This window comes from Vombatus ursinus, unplaced genomic scaffold (genome assembly GCF_900497805.2).
Source record: "Vombatus ursinus unplaced genomic scaffold, bare-nosed wombat genome assembly UNPS02014830.1, whole genome shotgun sequence".
Taxonomy (NCBI): Eukaryota; Metazoa; Chordata; class Mammalia; order Diprotodontia; family Vombatidae; genus Vombatus; species Vombatus ursinus.
Window position 1 is genome coordinate 28455354 of NW_020954608.1, and position 23688 is coordinate 28479041.

Sequence of the window (23688 nt, forward strand, 5' to 3'; positions counted from 1 at the left end):
GGATGGCGTGGGGCCTGGGGCCGAGCCCGGGGAGCGGCCGGCGGGCTCGGCTGGCTCCCTCAGCTCGGCCCCCAAGGGGATGGCGGAGGCGGGGAGGGGGGCGGCCCGGGGCGCCGGTGCGAGGGCTGGCTCCCCCCAGCAGGTGGCACCGGGGTCCCAGGCAGCGAGGGCGCTCCCTCCTCCGCTCCTTCCTCTCCTTCCCCCCGCCCCCCCCGGGGGGGGGGGGGGGGGGGGGGGTGGCGAGCGCCTCTGACCCGGCTCCCCCAGCTCCGCCGCCGCCGCCTCCTCCCGGCCCATCGCCGCCCTCGCGCCGCCGCCGCCGCCACCTCGCGGGGAAGGAGCAGGAAAAAGCGCCCGGCGCCTGCCCGCCCCCTTCCCAGCCCTCTGCTCCCGGGGCCAGCCCCGAGCCAGCCCCGGGCCAAGTCCGGCCCCAGCCGAAAGTTGTGGCGGAGGGCGGCGGGGCCCGGGCTCGGCGGCTTCCTCGCCTTTTCTTCGGGCCGGGGGCCGGGGTGCGGGGCTGGGGGGCGAGAGCAAAGTGGTAACTTCTCCCGGGGAAGCCTCCAGCCCCGCCCACGCCCGGGTCCGAAAGCGCCCGGGGGGCCGGATTTATTGGGTTGGTTTAAATTATTCTTACAATTATCATTCCGGCTGATTCGAGAGACGGACCTTGGTCCTCCTGGCGGCGGCTGCTGCTGAGGCCGGGTGACAAGAGCCGCCGCCGCCGCCTCCTCATCCACCTCCTCCTCCTTCTTCTCCACCTCCTCTCCCTCCCCCCGTTCCTCCCTCTCTCTGTCTCTCCTCTCTCTCTCCCCTGCTACATTCCCTTCCTCCTTCCTTCTCCCGAGCACCATGGAGTTCTCCGAGAGGAAAAGAAGCAGGAAATCCCAAAGCTTCAAACTGGTGAACCAAGGTAAGAAGAGAAGAAAAGAGAGAGACAGATGTGGGGACAGGCTAGGGGGCTTCTCTCGGTGGGTGTCAGAGCCCGGGAGAAGGGACTTCACCGGGGTGTAAACATCTCCCCAGCCACCGGCGCTCTCCTAGTCTCTCTCGCCCCCTCCCTTGTCATTTCCTTCACCCTCTGTTGTTGTCAGTGCAATTGTATGTTTTCAAGTCAGTAACTGTATCTTTAAAAATGGGTTTTATTTTTATTTTTTTTAAAAGAACCCGCTCTAAAGCGGGGGCATTTTGATGGGGGGGGCAATGTTGATGTTTGGCGGCGAGACCGCTGTACACAAAATAAAGTTGTATTGTGAAGGGGGGGAGGCAGGATGTTATTGAACGTAAACAGCCCAAAAAGCAAATCAGGAAATTAGCAAACAATGACACTTAGGGAGCAAAGAGCCTTCTTGTGCATTCCACTACTGTGACCAGGTTTGGGAAGTGAGGTGTTTGCTATTCCATTTTAGTGGTGTACAGAAATCTGGACTAATGATTCCTGCCCTTGCGGCCAAATTTCCCCCTCCTCCCCCAGTTGTGGTGTTTAATTTTTTTTTCCAGTTCTGAGGAAAAACAATGATCATGCACAACGAAAATTTGTTTCTGTCTAACTTGTTTGGTTGTATTATTGGTTTAGGAAAAGGTGTTTTAAAAAGAATTATGCATCTGGTAAAAATCCATTTTTAAAAATTCCATCAAATCTCTCAATAATTTAACAAGTGTATATCTCAGCTGCTTGGGTTTAGGTTGTTTGGAGGGGAGATGGTAGTAGGACAAGGAAACGCTTTTCAGGATGAGTTACTTCTTAGAATTTTAATTTTTCTAATTTGACTTAGAAAAGCCTGAGAAGAATTAAAGCCCAAGGCAAAAATGTAAGATATATCTGTTAACTACCTTGTGCCTTGTTAAATTCAAAGCAGGTGATTAGTACAGTGTAATGTTACATTTATATTTTGAGGGTTCAGAACATCTTTTTTCCTTAAACCTTTTTGAATTAATCTTAAATTTAAGCACAGACACCCAGAACCAGTCTGTTTTTCCTCTGCTGTTTTATGGGCTATTAGGGGTGGGAGCAAACCAATTGTTTTAGCAATTTTTAAAAAGTCATCATACATACTAATGAAAAGTAGAGGGCTATTTGCAAATAACAGGGTTTTTTCTAATTAAACCCCAGCTAAGCTAAATGTTAGTGTGGAGCAAATAAAGCCTACTTTTAGTTTGTTTGAAAATTCAATTGATTATATGTTTTCTTCTTCCCATTTAAATTGATTTAAATAGTTGAACAAGTGGATAGAAGTTGGTGAAAGGGGTTTTCAGTCACTGTGCCTATTTCAAAATATTAGGTTCTTTTTGATTCTTTATAACATTGCTCAACAGAGTTGATTGCTCAGTTACTTGAACTTTTAAAAGTTTCTCCGTATATAACCTGCCTTTTTTTTTTGCTTGATTCATACAAGAATATGTGTTACTTTAGTTTTTCTAACCTCAGATAACTTATTACTGTATCTTGAAAATGAGAATAGTTGTGTAGGTATTGGTCTGTAACGTCCAAGGCCCCCAAAAGGCATGAATGGAAAAAGAAACTTATTTAAGGCAGATATTTAGGTGATCGCAATTTGTAGGAACTATATCAAAACCACATGAGTTTCTACAGAGAGGCTAGTGAAATACTGTATTTTTAAGTTGGACTGACATAGCAAGTTTCTAACAAATTTTGAGTCCGATTCTTTTCTCTGCTATGCAGGTGCATTTTCAGAAAATAAGCCACTGCATATTAAAGTGCAGTAGCTGAATGCAAAAGATACCCTTGTGTGAAAGATGAGACCCTGGCTTCTTTATTCAAATTCTACTCTATTTAAAACAACAAATTAGTATTTTTCATATGGGCTTCCTTTTAGACTGCTTTTAATTCTCAGTATTTTTCAGTATTAACTGTTAAAATCAAGTGTGTTGTAGCTAAATATTGGGAATTAATATTAATATGACCTATACAAATTTAGGTGTAAAGTTAAGTGTAAAAGACTTATATGATCTGGGATACAGCACACTTTCCCTCTTGATTTGGAATTTACTTGCTGAGCTTCAGAAAAATGTCTGGACTTTTATGTTGACATACTTGTCAGTAAAATCTGACATAAGTCAGGCAAAGCTATTCTCAAAAATCTGTGAAATATTTCTGTTTTGTACAGTTTCAAAAATACTGATAAAGTTCTTGGGTGCTGCTATAGAGTTTATATTCTGTGGTTAATTTGATTTTTAAAAATTACAATTACAAATTAAACTGTAGAGTTTTAATACCATATGTAATAAAGCCTAGAGTTCAATGCCTTTTTATATCTTCCATGTCATTAGAATTCTAATTTTTGGTTGTTTCTCTTCTAGATTATCACCATGAGATATATAAGGTTTCTGACTTCAGCAATGATGTTAATGGAGAGGCCAAAGAGACACAACCCATTTTTTTAGGTAGGTTCTTACGTCGATTAATTTCTGAGCAAAACAGTGTGGCCATTTGCAATTAGGAAAAAAAAAAGATTGTGCAAGAACGGGAAATGTCTGCCATTGCTTAATGTATGACATTCTTTTCAAGACCTTTTATTTTACAGATTGCCAATATATCCCTTATTAACATTGCTAAAAGTTGTAATTTCAGACATAAATGTTTATTAGTGTCTACACACAGTGCTAATTATCACTCACTCACACAGCCAGATGCTGACTGTGCAGTTTTGTAGCTCTGTGCTCACCCCATTTACATTGCATATTTGCTGGCATGCTTCACTGGCAATAGTTTGTGTAATTGGGGTATTACATCTTTGACATCTGGATAACAGAAATTCAATTTCCAGGAAGCTGCTATTTGTTTGGTTTTGCTTCTGCCTTGGGTGGGATAGAGGATTAATGTGCTGTCATATTGTAATGTCCCTTCACCTCTGTAGCCTGGTGGCTAATCCTGCCATGACAAAATTAAATTAAATCTACAGTTTTAAAAGTTTGAGGAAAACAGAAGTATTGCTTGCTTAACTATCTCTTGATAGTACTAGTTATCACCAAGGGGCTCATCATTTCATGTATTTTGTATTCATTTCAAGCTAACCATTTATTGAGTTCCAGTTATGTACGAGGGTACTGCCATACAGGATACATAACATGGTCCATCTTAAAAAGCTTTCAGCATACTAAGGGAAAATAAACATGTACACAATTATTATACAAATCAGTTATAACATTGTAGGTGAGGAATAAACAAAATACTAATAGAATTCAGAAGAGGGACACATAATGTCTGTCAGGCAAGTCACGGGAGTGGTGACATTTGAGATGAGCCTTGACAGAAGGGTAGGATTTCATTAAGTGGAGATAGGGGGATAGTACATTGCAGACATAAAGAATGGTACAAAGAAAGGTGGGAGAAGATAGGATGATATCAAGAATAGTGTGCAATCTAGTTTGGCAAAGGAATAAAGTACCATACACAGGGGGCTAAAGTGGGATGAGAGTAGAAAGGTAGAGAATAGTTCAAAGGTTGGTTCAGAATTGAGGAGGGCCTTAAATGTCATGACAAGGAGTTTGGGTTTTATTTGATAAGGAGTAGAAGGTTTTTGAGCAGGGAAGTAATTGAATAGAGCTGTGCATTAGAAAAATTAATTCGATGACAATGTGTAGGATGGATTTGAATGGAGAAAGAACTGAGGCCAGTTTGTAAGCGGGCTGATGCTTTGGAGAGAGTTTCAAGAGAGGCTGATGGCCATAGAAATGGAGGGGAAAAAATGGGTTGGAGAGAGATTGTGGAGGTAAAATCATAAAAGAAGTGTAGGACTGGTTAGTTGAAGAATGGCAGAGATGAGCAAGAGAGAGAAAATTGTCAAACGTGACTGAGTTTTTGAATCTGGGTGACTGAGAAAACTGTTTTACTTTTAACAGAAATGGGGAAATTAGAAAGAAGAACGAGTTTTTTTTGTTTTTGTTTTTTTAACAATGGATTCGGTTTTATACTGGTAGAACTTGAGCTGCTAGTTGTACATGAAGTTGGAGGTGGCAAGTAGGTAGTGGGAAATGAGTGTCTTGAGGTCAGGGAAGAGATCAGGACTAGAAGAATGGATTTAGGAATTATCTATCTAGAAGTAATAGTTGAAGCATGAGAGTGAGTAAGAGTATGAAAAAAGAGGGGAGAGGAGGATGTAGGACAGAGTCAGAGGGAAATCTACATTTAGAGGAGGGAAGGAGAGGGAGAAGGAGGAAGGGAAGCTATAGAAGAGATGGAAGGAGAATAGCTAAAGAGGTAGGTGGAGAAGCATTGAAACCAAGAGAAGGACTTCAAGAAGGTGAGAGTGGTCAATAGTGTTACATACTTCAGAGTTTTTGATCAGAAAGAACAACTGTGCTTTCCTCTTACCATCCTCATTCCCAGCTCACCTAAAGGACAAGTAGAACAAAAGCAACATCTCTGACTGTCCTTCAAACAAGAGCTGCATGACAGATGGGTAGGTAGGAAAAAAATTTCCATTCTTCATTTATCATTTTTGGTACAAATATTGTACCTGTAGATCTTAAAATTATTGTATATTGACTCGCAGATATTTTGTGGGTCCTAGTCATTTATACAATAATTGAGTTTTTACATGGCAGCCTAAAGCAGTGGGATAGAAAGTAGAGTAGTCCTGGGCCATCAAAGTCTGCTTTAGGCTTTGCTTTTTCTAGCTTTCATGTGCATGCTATGAATGTTCTAGTCACAACCCTAAAGGGAAAGGTTAATGCAGAACTGTAAAGAAATAACATGTGGAAAGGAACAAGTGAAAAAAAAATACTGGAAAGTATTACCACTTGAATTGGGGAGAGCGGATGGGTGCAAATGGAAGTCTAGAGTTCAAGTTAGGACTGGTTAGCAGTCCTGCTGGATAAGCCCAGACTAGTTGGGACTAAGGTTAGCATGTAATTGAGCAAACCTTCCTTTCCAAAACAACAGCACAACAACTTAAGGTAAGAAAGTATAGTTCTTGCTTAGGTAGCCTTTATTTTGTGTCCAAACGCACAGACACAGACTCGTAAAAAATCTCTGTATAAAAGAGGAGAAGGAATAGATGAAACCTTTGTATAAAGAAGTAAGACAAGGTGGAGGACATTTCAGTATTTCTTACATCACCAAACTTATATCAGTTATATCTCATAACCTTTTTATCAGATATACAACACCATCTTTAATTGGTGCTAATACAACTGAAATAGTTCATTCTGTTAAAGGAGGCAGTATTTCTATGGTGAACATAGCTATCAGCATCGGTTTACCTTTCTTAAAAGAACTACCTACCTAAGGTAAAAGTTTCAACCTCAAGGAATTTCAGCCAGTTCACAATCAAATGAAATTTTGTGACCTACAACCAGAATATTTTTGGATTGTAGTTTTTCAGTACCCCTAAATTTAAACAGTTGGAATTCTTTTTTAAGTACTGCCTTATTCAGTCTTTTGAAATGAAGGACTAGCTTTTTAGTGTAAAATCAGCATTTATCATAAAAAAGGGAACATGATGTCCTTGATTTAGTTATTCTCCAAAGAAGTGGGCTTTTTTTCTGTGTATTTGGAAAATAGTAATGACACTGTCAAGTGCCTATTTATTTTGGGTATGACAGACTAGAGGCATATAGATTGAGGAGCATGAAAGGAGGCTAATGTAACCAGTATATAGAATGAAATAAAATGAAAACTCTTAAAGATGACATCACTGATTTCCTTTTCTACAGCCAGAACCCATGAAGATAAAGTATATGAAAAGAGAGATGAGTTTTAGAATGCATAATTGAAGTTATTGTTAAATAAGGCCTTTTCTGTCAAGGGCAAAAGAGTTTATGCTTTTAGTAGTATCAAAGTATACTAAGTGATATTTCTCAAATCTTGCTTACTTTGAGGAAAGTAAGATGTGTTTCTCAACGAATATCTTGACTTTGTGGTAGCTAGAGTAATAAAATAAAGTAGTAAAGGAAGAAGTGATTATAAAATTAATATTTCTAAAACATTTGTGAGTAGTTATTGACAGCACCCACAGGTTAATTAAAAATTCTGTTGTTGATAAGAAAATACATCTTTGCAGTTTATGTCGACACTTCTCAAAATATATATTTAAGTAGTATTTGCTATACAATTTACTGAAGCGTGACTGTGACATTAGTTAGCTTGAAATTCAGTGAACTCAAAAGGAGTTTATTATTAAAGGTACCAGAAGGACAGTTATAGCACTTTTATTCAATACTTAGAACTGAAACATGGACCCTCAACTTAATGTTATATGCCAGTTTGTAAGATAGTATACTTCACATTGATGAGATTGAAGTTAAAAAAAAAAACAGACTTGTTCCATGCTTTGGAAGAAGTTCTCAAATCAAATATGCTTCCAAAAAATTGTATAAGCTCTTTACTAGCATCTTTCATGGAGAGGAAATTCAGTTAGTTTTCTTCCTGGATCAGATAAAACATTGTTTGGCCAAGTGTTTTGATGTTTTTCTTAAGTTTTGAACCATATTAGACTATGTAGACTTTCAAATTCTGTAAATAGTTCCAACGATTTGAACACTCATGCAGAAAAGTTCTGTGAGAAAAGACAAGTATGAATCCAAAACAAGTATGAAATATCTCCTGAAATACTGCCTCCTTTAACAGAATGAACTATTTCAGTTGTATTAGCACCAATTAAAGATGGTGTTGTATATCTGATAAAAAGGTTATGAGATATAACTGATATAAGTTTGGTGATGTAAGAAATACTGAAACGTCCTCCACCTTGTCTTACTTCTTTATACAAAGGTTTCATCTATTCCTTCTACTCTTTTATACAGAGATTTTTTACGAGTCTGTGTCTGTGTGTTTGGACACAAAATAAAGCTTATAATCTAATTGGGACCTATAGGAACTCAAGTAGCAATTAAAATAATGATGTAAGGCAAGGCTGTTATGTTGTTCCAGTTGTATCCAACTATTTGTGACCCTATTTGGGTTTTTTTGGGGGATAGATCATGGAGTGGTTTGCCATTTTCCTTCTCCAGCTCATTTTACAGATGAAGAACTGAGGCAAACAGGGTTAAGGGACTTGCCCCGGGTCATACAGCTAAGTTAAGTGTCTGAGGCCAGATTTAAACTTAAGAAGATAAGTCTTCCTGACTCTAGGTCCTGCAGTCTATCCAGTGCACCACCTGGCTGTCCATATGGCAAAGTATTCTGTGATTAATTAAATAGTATAGATAAATGCCAAAATGAGTAATGTAGGTATTAAGTTCTTTAGCAATTCAGAGAAAGGAAAGCCTAGTGATCTTATGGACTTCAAGGGAGAGGTGAGATCCAAAATGGACCTTGAAAGATAGGACCCTCAAAGACAGGAAAGATAGGATGTCCATCAGATATTGGGGGAGTGGCTAAACAAGTTGTGGCATATGGTTGTGACAATATTATTGTGATATAAGAAATGATGAGCAGGATGTTTTCAGAAAAACCTGGGAAGGCTTATATGAAGTGATGCAAAGTGAAGTGAGACCAGGAGAACATTGAACACAGTAACAGCAATATTGAAAGGATGATCAACTGTGAAAGACTTAGCTGTTCTGATCAAGACAGTGATCCAGGACAATTCCAAAGGACCCATAATGAAAAATGCTATCCAGCTCCAGAGAGAGAACTGATGAACTCTGAGTGCAAATTGAAGCGTACTTACTTTATTTTTCCTGGGTTTTTTTTTCCCTTTGGTATATATTCTGTTTTGCGACATGGCTAAGATGGAAATATGTTTTGCATAAATAATTTCACATGTATATAGATATATTAGTTGCCCTCTCAAGGGGTGAGAAGGGGCATGTGGGAGGGAGAGAACTTGGAACTCAAAATTTTCAAAAATGAATGTTAAGACATTTAAAAAACATAATTAGGAAATATTTAATGAAACAAATAAAATATGTTTAAAAATTAAAAAAGAAAGATAGGTCAAATTTGAATAGGCATAGAGAAGGGGGAGAGGGGTGGGAGGAAATGGTAAGAAGAGCATAGGCAGAAGTACAGGGGCTATGAACACGAGAAGCAGAATTATGTAGTGGAGAGGCTTGGGTTTGAATTCTGTCTATGATACTTCCTACTTCTATTAACTGTGGATTAGCCAGTTAACTTCTCTAAATCTCAGTTTTCTCATCTGTAAAATGGAGGTAAAAATACTGGTTCCTACTTCATAATTCTGTTTTAAGTACCAAATGAGATAATATGTATAAAAGTTCTTTGTAAGCCTTAAGGAACCACATGAATTTTAGGTGTTATTATTATAGTGTAACCTAGTGTCAAGGAAGAGAGATCTAGGTTAAGTAGCAAAGAATGCTGAAACAAGTCTCTGGATATTTTAATGAGCCAACTAATACTACTTAGAACGAGAATGTAAACTTTAAATAGAATGTGTTCTCACACAGAATTTTAGTTTAAATGTTTGATACTAGGCTAATACACTAAACAGCATAAAGTCTTGAAACTACTTACTGCTCTAACATTTGAAAATGTTTTGATTATTTATGCCACGTTCAAGTCAGATGAGAGACTTATAGATGGGTTTTAGAGACAATTAGAAAATTATTTGTTGAGTCAAATTTTAGAGATTTTCTTGAAGAAACAAGGTTTTTTGTTTAATGATGAAGAGAAGCATCAAATGTTGCTATGCTAACCAAAGTACTTACATGACAACTAAAAAAATTGATAGTGGGAGGGTGGATTGTGACTAACCCACTGTATTAATATAGTTAAAAATCAATAACTATACTTTCTCTCTTTACTCTCCTGTCTCTTTTAGCTACCATTCTCTTTCTTTTAATGTTGTCTTCACTTCATTTTCTCTACTTCTTTACTAATCATTTTTTACTTCATTAAATTTAGTTTCGATTTCTTTATCATATCTCTTACATACATTCTCTCCTTTCCCTTCTCACTCCTATGACCCTAGTTTATTATTATACTCTTGTAATTTTTTACCTAGATTATAATAATAACCTCCAACCTGTTTTCTCTACATCTAGACTTTTTCCTAGCTTATTCTTTTTTCTAACTATTGTAAGATTGAGGTATAATCTCCTTAAAATACTAAATTATTCTCCTGGTCATTTCCTCCCCTTTAATCTCTGGGATAAAGCCCAGACTCTTTTTCCTGGCCTTTGAGGCCCCTGTACATTCAACCTCCAACCTGCCTTACCAATCTCATCTTCAACTATTTCCTCATGACAACCTTCTCCCATAGAGGGCGATATACCAGATGAGAACAAATGCAAACAAGTCCTATGCCCTTTCTCACTTCCATGTCTGTTCTCAAACTATTTAATCCTGTTAATTCGATAAGCATTTATAATGCCTTCTGTGTTCCAGGCATTGTGTGTTAGTTTCTGGGGATAAAGACAAAAAAGAAACTGTCTGTGGCTTCAAGGAGCTTATATTCTGTTGCGGAGGCGGGCAGGGAACAACATGTACAAACAAAGTCAATACAAAATAAATAGTTATTGTATATTTGGAGGGCACACATCAATATAAAAGGTAGTTTGTTAACAATAGAATGGGGGTTCCCCAGGACACTGTGGAAGGGAAAGATAAAGTAGGAAAGGGAAATGGTGAGAATGCGACTGAAAGACATTGGTATGAGAACAGAGAACAGTGACCAGGAATGGGTGCTTTGGTCTGGCAGCTCACTATTTGGAATCAGAGGACCCTGAATGGAATGAGGTGATGGTAGATTTCTGTGCTTTTCCTAGTAACAATGGTATTGTTGTTTTGATTTCTATTCCTGCCTCTCTGCCCCCACCTTTCTTATCCCTGTCTGTAAACATTCTTCCTACTCTTCAGGACCAGCTCAAATCTTAACATACTTCATAAAGATCTTAATTCTAACCAGAAGTTATTTTTTTCCTCCTCTGAATTCCTATAGCTTGTCTCTCATTCATGTTGCACTTGCTGTGGACTACTTTATGTTGCCTTTTTTTGTGTGTGTGTGTATATGTATCTTGTTTCTCCAGCTAGATTTTAAACTGCTACAAGGCAAGAATTTAGGCTTCTGATTCTTTGTGTAACAATTTTCTTCTGCCCCCAGTTTGTTCTGAGTGTCTAACATAGTATCTATGTAAGTGTCCAAATAACTGTTGAATGAATGAATAAATACATTTGTTTAGCTCTTGAAGAATCTAGTTATAAATTCATTCTTATTTCTATACAAATAGAGACTATTGAGATTTTGGAAACTTCAGTCAGATAAATTATATTATGTTTTATTTAAGAAATCTTTTTGATCATCTAAATCAGAGTACAGATTTGTTGACCTGAGAGATTTGCCCAGAAATGGAACAGATTAAAACAGTTTTTATCAAAAGGGATATGAAGGACATATACTCAGGAGAAAAATGCATATTTGAAGAATCAGAAATGAAAAAGTACATGACCAGTAATTATTCAGAGTATGGCTATACATTTTAAAACATTATAGACTTTTAAAGTAGTGCTTATGACAGTATTTACCTGACTTATAAACTGATTTTGACATTGTCTTGTACTCACTTGGTATCCGAAGAAGTTTTTCTAACTTAACTAGAATAAAGGATATAAAAAGCATACCAAAGAAGATCTAGAGAATTTCATGCTTATAAGCAAAATGTGGTTCACATGGGAATATAGATTTCATACACTGAAGAGAATATTATAATCATGTTTAAAATAAAATTAAATTGTAACAATGGGATAGGCATCTCATAGTAAAACATCATGCAGAAAATATGGAAAGCATCATATTAGTTGAGGGAAAGATTACCTGATTAGGAGTGTGAAAGAAATAGAAAGAGACACTACTTAACTAGAATGTATGGTTCAAATTAGATCTAAATTTAGCAGAATGAAATAGGACATTTTGAAATACCACCCACTGGTTTTTGACAGGTCTAAATTCGACAAGCAATGACCTGACATGAAAATTTGCTTTGCCTGTTTATAAATTTAATTGGATGCTTATAGTTAGCATACAATTGTGTATTTTTTCTTTCATCAGAAGTATATCTTTTTCTTCATTTCTTCACTTTTGGTGACAATTCTTTTTTATTAATAGTTGACCTGAAGTGTAATATACCATGTTATAACATTAGGCCAGGCTAGTTTTTGGTTAGAACATGGTTTTAGTTCAACAAACGTTTATCGTCTACTATATTCAGAACACACTGTGTTGAGTGAGATAGTCTTTAGGTAAGATACAATCCTTGCCATTTTGGGATTTATAGTCTAAGTCAAGGTTTTAACTTCAGTTTTCATGTAAGTCTTTTTGCTTTGGACAGAAATTCTCTCTTCTTTTCTACAGATTACACATCTACTTCCAGTCAGCTATCTTTCAAGTACATAAAGTGGGGGGACTAAGAGAATGAATATAAAGGATTATTGCAAATTCTTCACCATTACTAGCAAAAGAGATCAAAGGGTATATTTCTGTTGATGGTTGGGTATTAATTCCTCTGCAAAGCCTCATATTATGGTATATTAGATTTTAAAATCATAGCTTAAAAATCATTAAGTAGATCAGATTCTTATTCAGTATTCCTAATAATCAACACCCTTATACATTAGAGTCATTAAAATTGGTTTTTCTTAGAATTACATATTATCCTTTCCCAAATTTGTGGAAATATACTGTAAAGAATTTTAATTCTAGGATTTTACAATATTTTATACTTGAAAATCAGACTTTGCATTTGAAAGGTTAATGTAGAAAACTAATTATACTATCTGATAACCAAATGTGTGATGAGACATTTGTCTTTGTAATTAACAGCAAGGAACTTTTATAGTTTCATAAAATCAAATGCTACATACAGTATTCTGTGTGCATTTGTTTGGAAGAGATGTCCAAACCAGAAATGTTTATGGATGATATAAAGTTGTGCTGAAATGTAATGCAGGTGTCTGTGCATCTTAACAGCATTTCTCATTGTTGAAATGGAAGTCAGAAGATTAATAACTTTACTTTGTCATGATAAAATAAGTAATGTGTTCTTGGAACAGTGGTACAGTACATAAGTTACTCAGTAATTCCAAGAATTTATTCTGTTCCAGGAATAATATCCTTAACAATTTATTTTTACAGAAAAAGTTGATCTAACATAATAGACCACGAAGTTGCTTGTATGTTTAATGGAATTATATCTCAAATGTGACTTTATACCTCCACATAAATGTAAATGTAACAAAAAATGCAAGGTTAAGGCAAAAACTTGAACCTAAAAAGTCAAGAAATGCTAAAGTTAAGGTTCTTTTGGTAACATTAACTCATTCATGTTGTTCATATATAATGTTTTCGATTACTAGTGGGACTTTGATGGGTAACTGGGTATGCATTGTGTGAAATATAAGTGAGTAAATGTTGTCATAAGAATGCATTTTTAGTAGTTTTGCCCTTAAATTTTAACCTGATTTTATTTTAACAGCAGTATAGCCTGGTTTATAGAACCCTCAACTAGGAGTTCTGTTCCTTCCAGAGTTGTTTTATCTTGAACCAGCTGCCTGAGTTTTCTCATTTGCTGGATTGGAGAAATACTACCTGCCTTTTCCTCTTTTTGGAGGATTAATTAGAAAATTATGCTGTAGAGTCTACAGACTTTTCTCAGGATAGTGGAGTAGTGTGAAGGCATATGTGGCATTAAGGAATAGTCTACATATATTGGGGAAAAGGAAGATTTTCTCTGCAATCTATGTAGAAGTGTGTGTCTCCTGTACCTCACTGGTAGTTTTTCGTTATCTCCAGTGTATTTCTTCACTCATGCTTAATATTTTCCCTTGTTTTCTTAAAGCATATATTTTTATTGATACCTTTTGTCTTTATGTTGAAGTCATTCCTGGAAAAAACTCCCCTTCACCTCCCTTCCTGTTGAACCCTTGCTTCTAAAAAAGAAACAATCAAAAACAGCAGAAACACTTTTTACATCTGACAGTGCATACAACATTCTGCCTTGTCATTCCTTGTCCCTGTGCTCTATCGCCCCTTGTCACTCTGCCCTGCTGAGAGAGATGTTTCATTTTTTATTCTCTGGGACCAACACTGGCTTTTCAGTTATTAAGAGTTTGGCTTCCTTTTTTGTGATTTTTTTCATTTATGTTGTTGTCATTGTATAGTTTGTTCTTTTGATTCTGCTTATTTTACTTTGTACTGGTTCATACAAACCTTTCTATAGTTCTCCAAATTTACCATTTTTGGCCTTTCTTGCAGCACACTAATGTTCCATTACATTTATACAACCTACTTTTGTTCAGTCATTCCCCAACTGATGGGTTCCTGCTTTGTTTCCAGTTCTTTGCTACCACAAAATGCCATTATGCCTCGTACCTTCTTGTGCAGTTTTCACTCTAATTGCTGTCTCACTCCTAATATTTCTAGATTTATTGAAAATGTAATCATCTGCTATCAATTCCTGATGTGCCCTTTTACCCAAAGGCAGTAAAGTTCTTTTAACTTCTTGGAAGGAAGGCATTATATAAGGAGACATTACTTCTGTAGTAATCATCATTAATGTTAATATTGAAGATGGAATTGTTATATGTGTACATATTTAATTGCTTAGATTTTTTCATTCGGCATTCAGTGAGTATCTTCTATATTAGGATTTAATAGTGGTCTTTCACACATTGCCACTAATATAGATTTTTAAATAAACACTTCATTAAAGAAAGGAGAGTTTATACCTTTTTGTTGTTAGTATTATTCTGAAGAAAGTTTTCTGCACAGCCAGTTTAACAGGGAAGTAGTGTATCAAGTCACGTTGAGTTGTCTGTTACCCAGATAAAATGATAAAAATTATATCTTTTGTTAAATGAAAGCCTATTAAATACTACAAGAATATTGCAAAGATAGTAGACGATATCTTTAATTCACTATCAGTAATTTTTCTATGATATCCATTGTCACTTCTTTGAAGAATTTTTTCTACATGTTTCTATGAAATATTTGTGTAAGTTCTATTTCTTTTTCTTCCTGGCCTTTAATTACAAACTTTGTAGGTCTAAAAGTATCGACATGGTTTCTACTATAGGATGAAATGTATATACATTGTTAGCATGTTCATTTTAACAGATAATTGTGAATGTGCTAGTCTAGCTAGAACTTTTAAAACAATTCTACATTCCTGTTAGGAGAATAATTACATACAGCATTCCTCCTAGGAAAGGTTTTATGTTTGGAGCAATCAATTAATTTTTATTTGCATTATTATAAAGAAGGTAATTAGAATAAATTATTTCATTGTTTTTATATTGTATCTTGATATAACTGTGATTAGACTAATACTTGTAGATACTACCTACTATATGCAATAATATTTTCCTAAGAGCTATGCATTTTAATTGATTAGTCCAGCAGAACTCTGAGGGTTCTATGCAGTGTAAATGGGGGCTCCATGCAAAATTTATTGGCTTATTAGCCAGGGGCTGTTCCATTCAACAGATAAGCCTTCTTAGGTGAGAAGAGCTATGCCAGCCTTTGGGTCCCCTTTCCCTCTCCATGCTCAGTTCTACCTTCCTGTCTAGGTCCATAGGGACTGTTGTTTTTGATGGGAAGAAGCAGACTAGATGTCACAACCTCATCTCTTCTTTTTTTTTATTTCCCTACCAACAGGTTTCTCTTCTCTCCAGCTTAATTGTAGCATAAGGCAATATATTTTCTCACCTAGATTGTAAGATCTTGGAGATCATAGACCTGATATTATATTTCTTTGTCTCTCCTGGAGCACCTAGCACTATGCTTTGCACATAGCTCAGTATTTGTTAAGTAAGTGAAAAAACTATCCAGATATTCTTTAAATCATTTAAAGTGGAACTTAAAATAGGACATATAAGCATTTGTGCCATAAACACCAATATCACTTGACTACATTTGACTGTTTAGCTTTTTTTTACATGTGATTTTTCTACCACCAACAAAGGGCTCCTAATAGGTTCCAATTTTATTTGCCTCTAGATATCCCATACTATACAGTTTTTGAGTAAACCAATCAAGTGACCCACTCCAGTCCTTCCACTGTCTTTCTGTGCCAGTCTAATGCTATTCAGATCCTTTCACTGCTGAGTTACGAGTCCCAGACTCATGTCACTTGTAAATATGACTTATACCTGAGGTTTGCCAATTGAGACCATGATGAAATCTACATGCTGATATAGGTTTGAAATGTTATTTAGAACAGTTTACCTCATATATCATATAACTTTTCCTTTACTGTCATTAGTTATGTCCAGAAATTCTGGACTCATGACAAGATTCTACTCTGAACTCTTTCTTCACTTTACTGTTTTTTATTTTTTTTTCTATCCTTAAAATTTAAAACTCTAGAGCCCGGTATATTAGGTGGACACCCAATGCCAGACTTAAGAAAAACCATGGACTGGAGTTAGATAGGATGAATGGGCAAGGATGGGGAATACTTGTATGAGAGAGAATTAGAATATTGGGGAGTCCGTTTTTTCCCTCTAACCCAGCCATACCTTTATCTATCTGTGTAACAAACTCTTAAGTACCTTCTGTGTACAGAAAGCTATACTAAATCCTAGGGAAGATACAAACTTTGACTGAGACTTGGTTCCCTCCTATTGTGATAAGTTGGTAGATAGGAACATACAAAGACAGCTGTAATAATGGATCACGAAATGAGTGGCATCTATCTAGAATTTTAAGGCTTACCTAATGCTCTTATGTACATTATCTCATTTAATCCTCATAACAACTCTGTGAGGGAGTATAGGACTATGAATATTAGAATTATTTTGGAAATAAGGAAACTGAGGCTTAGGTTAAATAACTGTTCATGATCATATAGCTAGTCAGTGCTAGAGAAAGGATTGTAAACAGAAGTCTTCTTGATTCAGAGTACCAAGCTTTTTTCCATGACACCAATCAGTCTCTGTGACTGTAATGGATTTGTGATCTCACTCCATTGGGCACTCTCCAACAATGTATATTGTTAACCATCCATGCCATACCATTCTATGCAACTCTTGTCCATGTCTTCACATAATTCCACTTCAGGGTCCATGCAACATGCTGAGGGCTTTATTAAAGTTCACTTGCTATTGTTTCATTATCAACTTATGTAAAATATTACACCAGAGGTGCAAAAAGAATGCTATAAGGTTTAATGGGAGAAATGCCATTATTGATTGGGAAAATTGGGGAAAGCTTCACAGAGGAAGTTTTCAGTCAAATGATGTTTAAAAGGATAAACAGAAATTTAAGTGGAGAAATGGGGTTGAGGATAGTATTGTAGGCATGGGGAACATTGTGAACAGAAACATGGAGGTGGGAAACCATTACATCTGTCCAAGGGTCATTGAATAATCTGGGGAGGGTAGTATGACCAGAATTTTGTACATATGTAACAAAAATTGAAGAGATTCAATGTTCAGTTTTAAATCAGGGTTTGTAAATGGTCTCTAGATTATAGGCATACCTTAGAGAGTCGTCGGTTTGGTTCCTGACCATCACAATAAAGTGAATGTCATGGTAAAGTGAATCACTAATTTTTTCGTTTTCTAGTGCACGTAAAAATCATGTTTACACTAAACTGTAGTCTATTAAGTGTGCTGTAGTATCATCTAAAATAACAATGTATATACCTTAATTGAAAAATGCTTTATTGCTAAAAAATGCTAACCATCATTTGAGCCCTTCACCTAGTTATAATCTTTTGCTGGTGGAGGGTCTTGTCTTAATGTTGATAGTTGCTGACTGATCAGGATGGTAGTTGTTGAAGGTTGGGTGACTGTGGCAGTTTCTTAAAATAAGACAACAATGTCTTCCTTTCATGAAAGATTCCTCAATAGCATGCAGTGCTGTTTGATAGCATTTTACCCAAAATAGAACTTCTTTTGAAATTGGAGTCAATCCTCCCAAACTCTGCTGTTGCTTTATCAACTAAGTTTATGTCATATTCTTCAATATTTTTATGTCTTAGGGAACAGGGAGGCCCAAGGAGAAGGAGAGAGATGGAGGAACAGCTGATTAGTGGAGTAGTCAGAACACACACAAAATTTATCAGTTAAGTTTGCCATCTTATATGGGCATGGTTTGTGGCACCCCAAAACAATTACAATAATAAAACATCAGTGATCATAGATCACCATAAAATATATAACAATAATGAAAAAGTTTGAAATATTGTGAGAATTACCAAAATATTATACATAGACACCATGTGAGCACATGCCATTGGAAAAATGGCACCAATAGATTTGCTCAATGAAGCGTTGCCTCAAATCTTCAATTTGTAAAAAAGCAAAACAAAACTGCGTTATCTGTGAAGTGCAGTTTAGCCAAGCTCAATAAAACAAGGTATGCCTGTAGTTGAGGAACTTTTTACATGGTCAGAAAGTTAGGATACTCTCAGATTGTGCAAAACCTTGAATGCCAGGCTGTGGAATTTGAACTTTACTTAGAAAGCATTGGAGAACAGGTGAAGGATTTAAAATAGAATAGTAATATGATCACACCTTTGCATTAGAGAGATTAAACGGGTAGTTGTGTTAAAGACTAATAGGAGAGGGGGAAGAATGGAACTGAAAAGACAAGTTGGGGAGTGTATTGCTTCATACATATGGGTATAGGAAGGGCCTGTACTAGGGTAGTGGCATTAGGACTAGTTAGGGAGAGGGAATGGTTGTAAACAGTATTGTAGATGTAAAATCAGTTTAACTTACTATAATATAGGAGGTGAGGGAGAGGGAAGTTAAAAGATCATATACCAGGGGCAGCTAGGTGGCGCAGTGGATAAAGCACCAGCCCTGGAGTCAGCAGGACCTGAGTTCAAATGTGGCCTCAGACACATAGCACTCACTAGCTATATGACTCTGGGCAAGTCACTTACCCCCAGTTGCCTCACCAAAAGGGGAAAAAAAAAGATCATATACCAGTTTCATATCTAGAAAATTTAATGAACAAACATTGATTCCGCTAATAGAAATTGTGAAGTTTTTGAGGGGAAATCTTTAGACTATCTGTTTATTTTGAGTAAGAGAAGATGATAGGTCTTTTGATATATGAAACATTTTTGTTATGTTATCGAAAGGTGTAAAGGTACAAAGATGGGAAGGAAGAACAATAAAGCGAATTTTATCTTCCCTAGAATGATGTAAAATGTAATCAGGAATCATTAGGAATTTTGAAGATGATAGTAATGTGATGAAAGTTTTCTTTCCTTTTCTTTCTTTTTTTTTTGGCTAGGCAGTGGGGTTAAGTGACTTTCCCAGGGTCACACAGCTAGTAAGTGTTATGTGTCTGAGGCCAGATTTGAACTCCGGTCCTTCTGAATCCAGGGCCGGTGCTCTATCCACTGTGCCACCGAGCTGCCCCTTGATGAAAGTTTTCTAAAAGTTTCAAGTGAAAATGGCCTGTAAAATATATAAACATAACTACATGTAGTATTGGCATATGTGATTTCTGTAATGACTACATATTATTGCCTGTGCCCTATTTAGTAAAACACAGCATCTGTTACTACTACCACCACCACAACAAATCAAAACAAAAACTATTAGCAACAACCACTGGATTAAAGTTTTGTGGGTAACATAGTTATTTCCATCTATTCCTCCAGTTACAAAATTAAGCCTCCTTAATCCGTCCCCAGTTTTGTTGTGAATAAGTTCTTCTAGATCTTCTGCCTTCTCTTTAAACTTTCTTTGCATCTCTGCCACTTAACCAAAACTTGGCCTTCCACTGGTGATTTACATGCCTCATGTTGTGCACAGTGGAAGTGTTACTTTTTCCTACTTGCCCAAACTGACGGATACAGGAGTTGTTATGAGTCCTTATTAACCGCCTGTAGCTTCTAGACTATTGTTTAACCAACATCACCCCAAACAACTTCTTTTGAAAAAGTTATTGTGAACTTGACAAACGTTAACAAACATCAGCATTTCTTTGTCCAAAGAATAGAAAAAGAAGATTGTATGTAACACCATGAATCTCTCTTAGGGAATTTTTTCCTTCAAATGTATTTTAAATTTAACATAATTCTAACAATGACCCTCTTGCCTGTGTCCCCTTATGAACTTGCTTCTGTTCTTTTATGTGTATTTTTCAAATACTTTATTGGTTCTCTGTCTCTCTCTCTCTTTCTCTCTCTTTCTCAGATAACTATCCTCTTTCCTCTTCCAATGATCCCTTTTCCCTCCCTCCCAAAAAAGTCCTGCCTTATAACAAATAAGTCTAGGCAAGCAACACAAATCCATAGGTTGGCCATGCCTGGACCGTGCCATTCTTCACTTCTGTGACGTGATTTCTGTGCCAAGGGGTAGGAAGCAGGATTCATCATCAGTCTTCCAGAGTTGTGTGATTGATCATTGAAATGATGATAGTTCTGAAATTTTTCTCACTTGTTTTCCTTGACCATATCATAGTCATTGTGTACATTTTTTCCTGGTTCTGGTTCCTTTGCTTTGCTGCACTTCATGCAAGTCCTCCCAAGTTTCTCTGATCTATATACCTTTCCTTTTTTCCTATGGTACAGTAATATTCATATATAATAATTTGTTCAACCATGCCTAATTTGTTAGGTACCCACTTTGTTTCTAGTTCTTTGCTACAACATAAAGTGCTGTTATAAATATTTCTGTGAGTATGTGCCATCTCCTTATCTCTTTGGAGTATATGCATAGTAGTGGCATTGCTGGGTCAAATGGTATAGAGTTTTGTTACTTTTGGGATATAGTTCCAAATTGCTTTCCAGATTGGTTGAACTAATTCATAGCTCCATGATTAGTATGTTAGTGAGTTTGTCCTTCCATCACTTCTCTAACAATTGTCATTTTCCTTTTTTTTTGATCATATTTGCCAGTCAGATGGTATGAAGTAGAAACTTGTCATTTTAATTTCCATTTCTCTTTTTTAAAAATAGTGATTCATAGTATTTTTTCATGTTGTTGTTAGTATGCATTTCTTTTGAGAACTGGCAGATTCTTTGAACATTTTTATCTGTTCCTTTATCAATTTCCTACGTATTTTGAATATCAGCCCTTATCAAAGAAATTTACTACAAAAATCATTTCTCAGTTAACTGTTTCCTTCTAATTTAAACTGCATGGATTTTTTTTTTTTGCAAAAGTTTTTCCATTTTATGTAATCAGAATTGTCCATTTTATTATCCTTTAATCCCTTTTTTGGTCAAGAACTCTTCCTCTGTCTGTAGTTGTGAAAGGCTTCTCCTTTGTTCCTCTAATTTGTTAATAATATGACCTTGTATATGTAGGTCATTTTTAGATTTGGAAGTTATTGTGGCTTATGGTATGAAATGTTGGTCTTAAGGGTAAGTTCTTCCAGTCTTACCCTTGCAGTTGAAGTCCTTGGGTTTATTGAATGTTATTTTTATCTATGTTGCGTACTTAATCAATTCTACTAATCACATTTACATTTTTTTTAGGTTATTACTGAATGCTTCTCTTCTTACAAAGTCCATCCTTGTCATTTTTATTTGCTAATGTCAGTAACATTCCCAGATCCTTCTCAATGACTTCTGAATTTGTAGTAACATTCCCAAGTCCTTCTCAGTGACTTCTGAATTTGATTTACACTGCCTTTTCTCAGCCAGCAAGCATTTAAGAATCTACTTTGTGCTAGACGCTGTGCATGGTAGAGGGGATGCAAAGACAAAAATGAAATAGTCCCTATCTTCAAAGTGCTTGTATTCTATCAGAGGAGACAATGTGCAAATCTATATAAATATATGCAAATTAAATACAAGATAATTTTTGGAGGCAATCCCAGGATTTGGGATTAATAGAAAATGTAGGAAATGACATTTGAGTTGAGCTTTGAAGGAAACTAGGGATTCTGAGATATGCAGGTGAGGATCAGATGCATTCCAGGCCTGGGAAACAACCTGTGCACAGAAAGAGGGGGGAGGTAAGGGTGCTTGAGGAAGAACAATAAGGTTAGTTTGGCTAGGTCATAGTGGATATGAAGGGAACTAATACATGATAAGCATGTAAAAGTGTATTGGAGCCTGTTTTATCAGCTTGTCCTGCCTTCATTACTTTCCTACCTAACCTGGAAGTTATGGTCTGCCATTTTAGATGTGTTATCCAATCTTGGCTAGGCTCTTGCTAGGAGGCAGTTAGGTGGTACAGCGGATAGAATGCTGGATCTGGAATCTGGAAGGCCTGAATTCAAAATCAGCTTCAGATTTACTAGTATGTGACTCTGGGGAAGCCTGCAGTCAGGAAAACCTGAGTTCAGTTCTGTCCTCAGACACTATCTGTGTGACCCTTGACAAATCACCTCACCTCTGTCTGCTTTGGTTTTCTCAACTGTTAAATGTGGGTCATAATAGCACCTACCTCCCAGGGTTGTTGTAAGAATCGAATGAGATAATTAGAAAGCACTTAGTAAAGTGCCTAATACATAGACACTTAATGATGCTTTTTTCCTTCCTTGCTGCCTGCCTACCTGCACTAAGGTAGGCCTTTTGTGGCCTCCATAATTGGTTCCTCATCTCACTACCTGCAGAAGTTACTCCGTACTTCCTTTTCTTCTCCCAAGCTTCCAGCACTTCCCCCTTCCTGATCCCTTCTCTCAGTTGAGGACCTTGCTTCTTACCTTACTGAGAAAATTTCATGTCATGTGGCATGAACTCTTTCATCCCTTTCTCTTCATCTCAAAACCCCATGACATATTCCTCCACTCTTTTTACCTTTCCTCCATTCTTTGAAAGAAAGGTGGCTCTTCTTGCAAATGCCAACATATGTACTTGGTCTCAGTCCATAGCATCTTTTCTAACAAAATTGCAGTCTCAACCATTTCTTCTCTCTCTGGAGTCTTGCATCTCTCATTGTTTACTGATTCTTTCCCTCTTGCCTTGAAACATGCCCAAGTCTCCCTTACCCTTAAAAACCCTGCATTAGAACCAACCCTTACCTTAAATTATTTTCTTACAGTATATCACTCCTTCCTTTTTCAGCTAAACTTCTTTTAAAAAATTTATTTTTCACCCAGTTATATGTAAAACAATTTTTAAAAATTCATCTTAAACATTTTTGAGTTTCAAATTCTCTCCTTCCCTCATACCTTATACATGTACAGTCATACAAAACAAATTTCTATGTTAGCTATGTTGCAAAAGAAAACACAGACAAAAAACCAAGAAAAATAAAGAAAGTAAAGAAAAAGTATGCTTCAGTAAGTATTCAGACTCCATTAGTTCTTTCTCTGGAAATGGATAGCATTTGTCATCATGAGTCCTTTGGAATTGTCTTGGATCATTGTTTTGATGAGAATAGCTAAGTCATTCACAGTTCTTCATTGAACAATTTTGCTGTTACTGTATACAGTGTTCTTCTCGTTCTGTTCGTTTCACTTTGCATCAGTTATGTAAGTCTTTGCAGGTTTTTCTGAGAGTGTCCAGCTGATCATTTATTATAGCACAGTAGTATTCCATCACAATCACATACAACAGCTTGTGTAGCCATCCCCCATTTGATGGACATCTCCTCAATTTCTAATTCTTTGCCACCACTAAAAGAGCTGCTATAAATATTTTTGTACGTGTAGGTCCTTTTCCTTTTTGTTTTTTATCTCTTTGGGATATAGATATAGTAGTGGTATTGTTTGGTCAGAGGGTATGCATGGTTTTATAGCCCTTTGGGCATAGTTCCAAATTTCAGCCAAACTTCTTGGGAGAAACTGTCAACACTTGCTGCATCCATTTCCTGTCTTCTGCTGTGTTCCACAAACCTTTATAATCTATTTT

The 23688-nt window shown here is 36.8% G+C and overlaps 1 protein-coding gene across 5 annotated transcripts in view; it reads left to right on the forward strand.

Moving 5' to 3' along the window:
- Window positions 1-522: 522 nt before the first annotated feature.
- BEND7 (BEN domain containing 7) overlaps window positions 523-23688 on the forward strand; it is a 143504-nt gene continuing 120338 nt past the window's right edge. For 3 of the 5 annotated variants that reach the window (XM_027838902.1, XM_027838903.1, XM_027838904.1), the window contains exons 1-2: window positions 523-910; window positions 3319-3402. In XM_027838902.1, the coding sequence (XP_027694703.1) occupies window positions 850-910; window positions 3319-3402 (145 nt within the window). In that variant the 5' untranslated portion in view covers window positions 523-849. Of the gene's footprint in view, window positions 911-3316; window positions 3403-5347; window positions 5421-23688 lie in introns of those variants that run through there. The other 2 variants (XM_027838906.1, XM_027838905.1) reach the window with 2 other exon arrangements.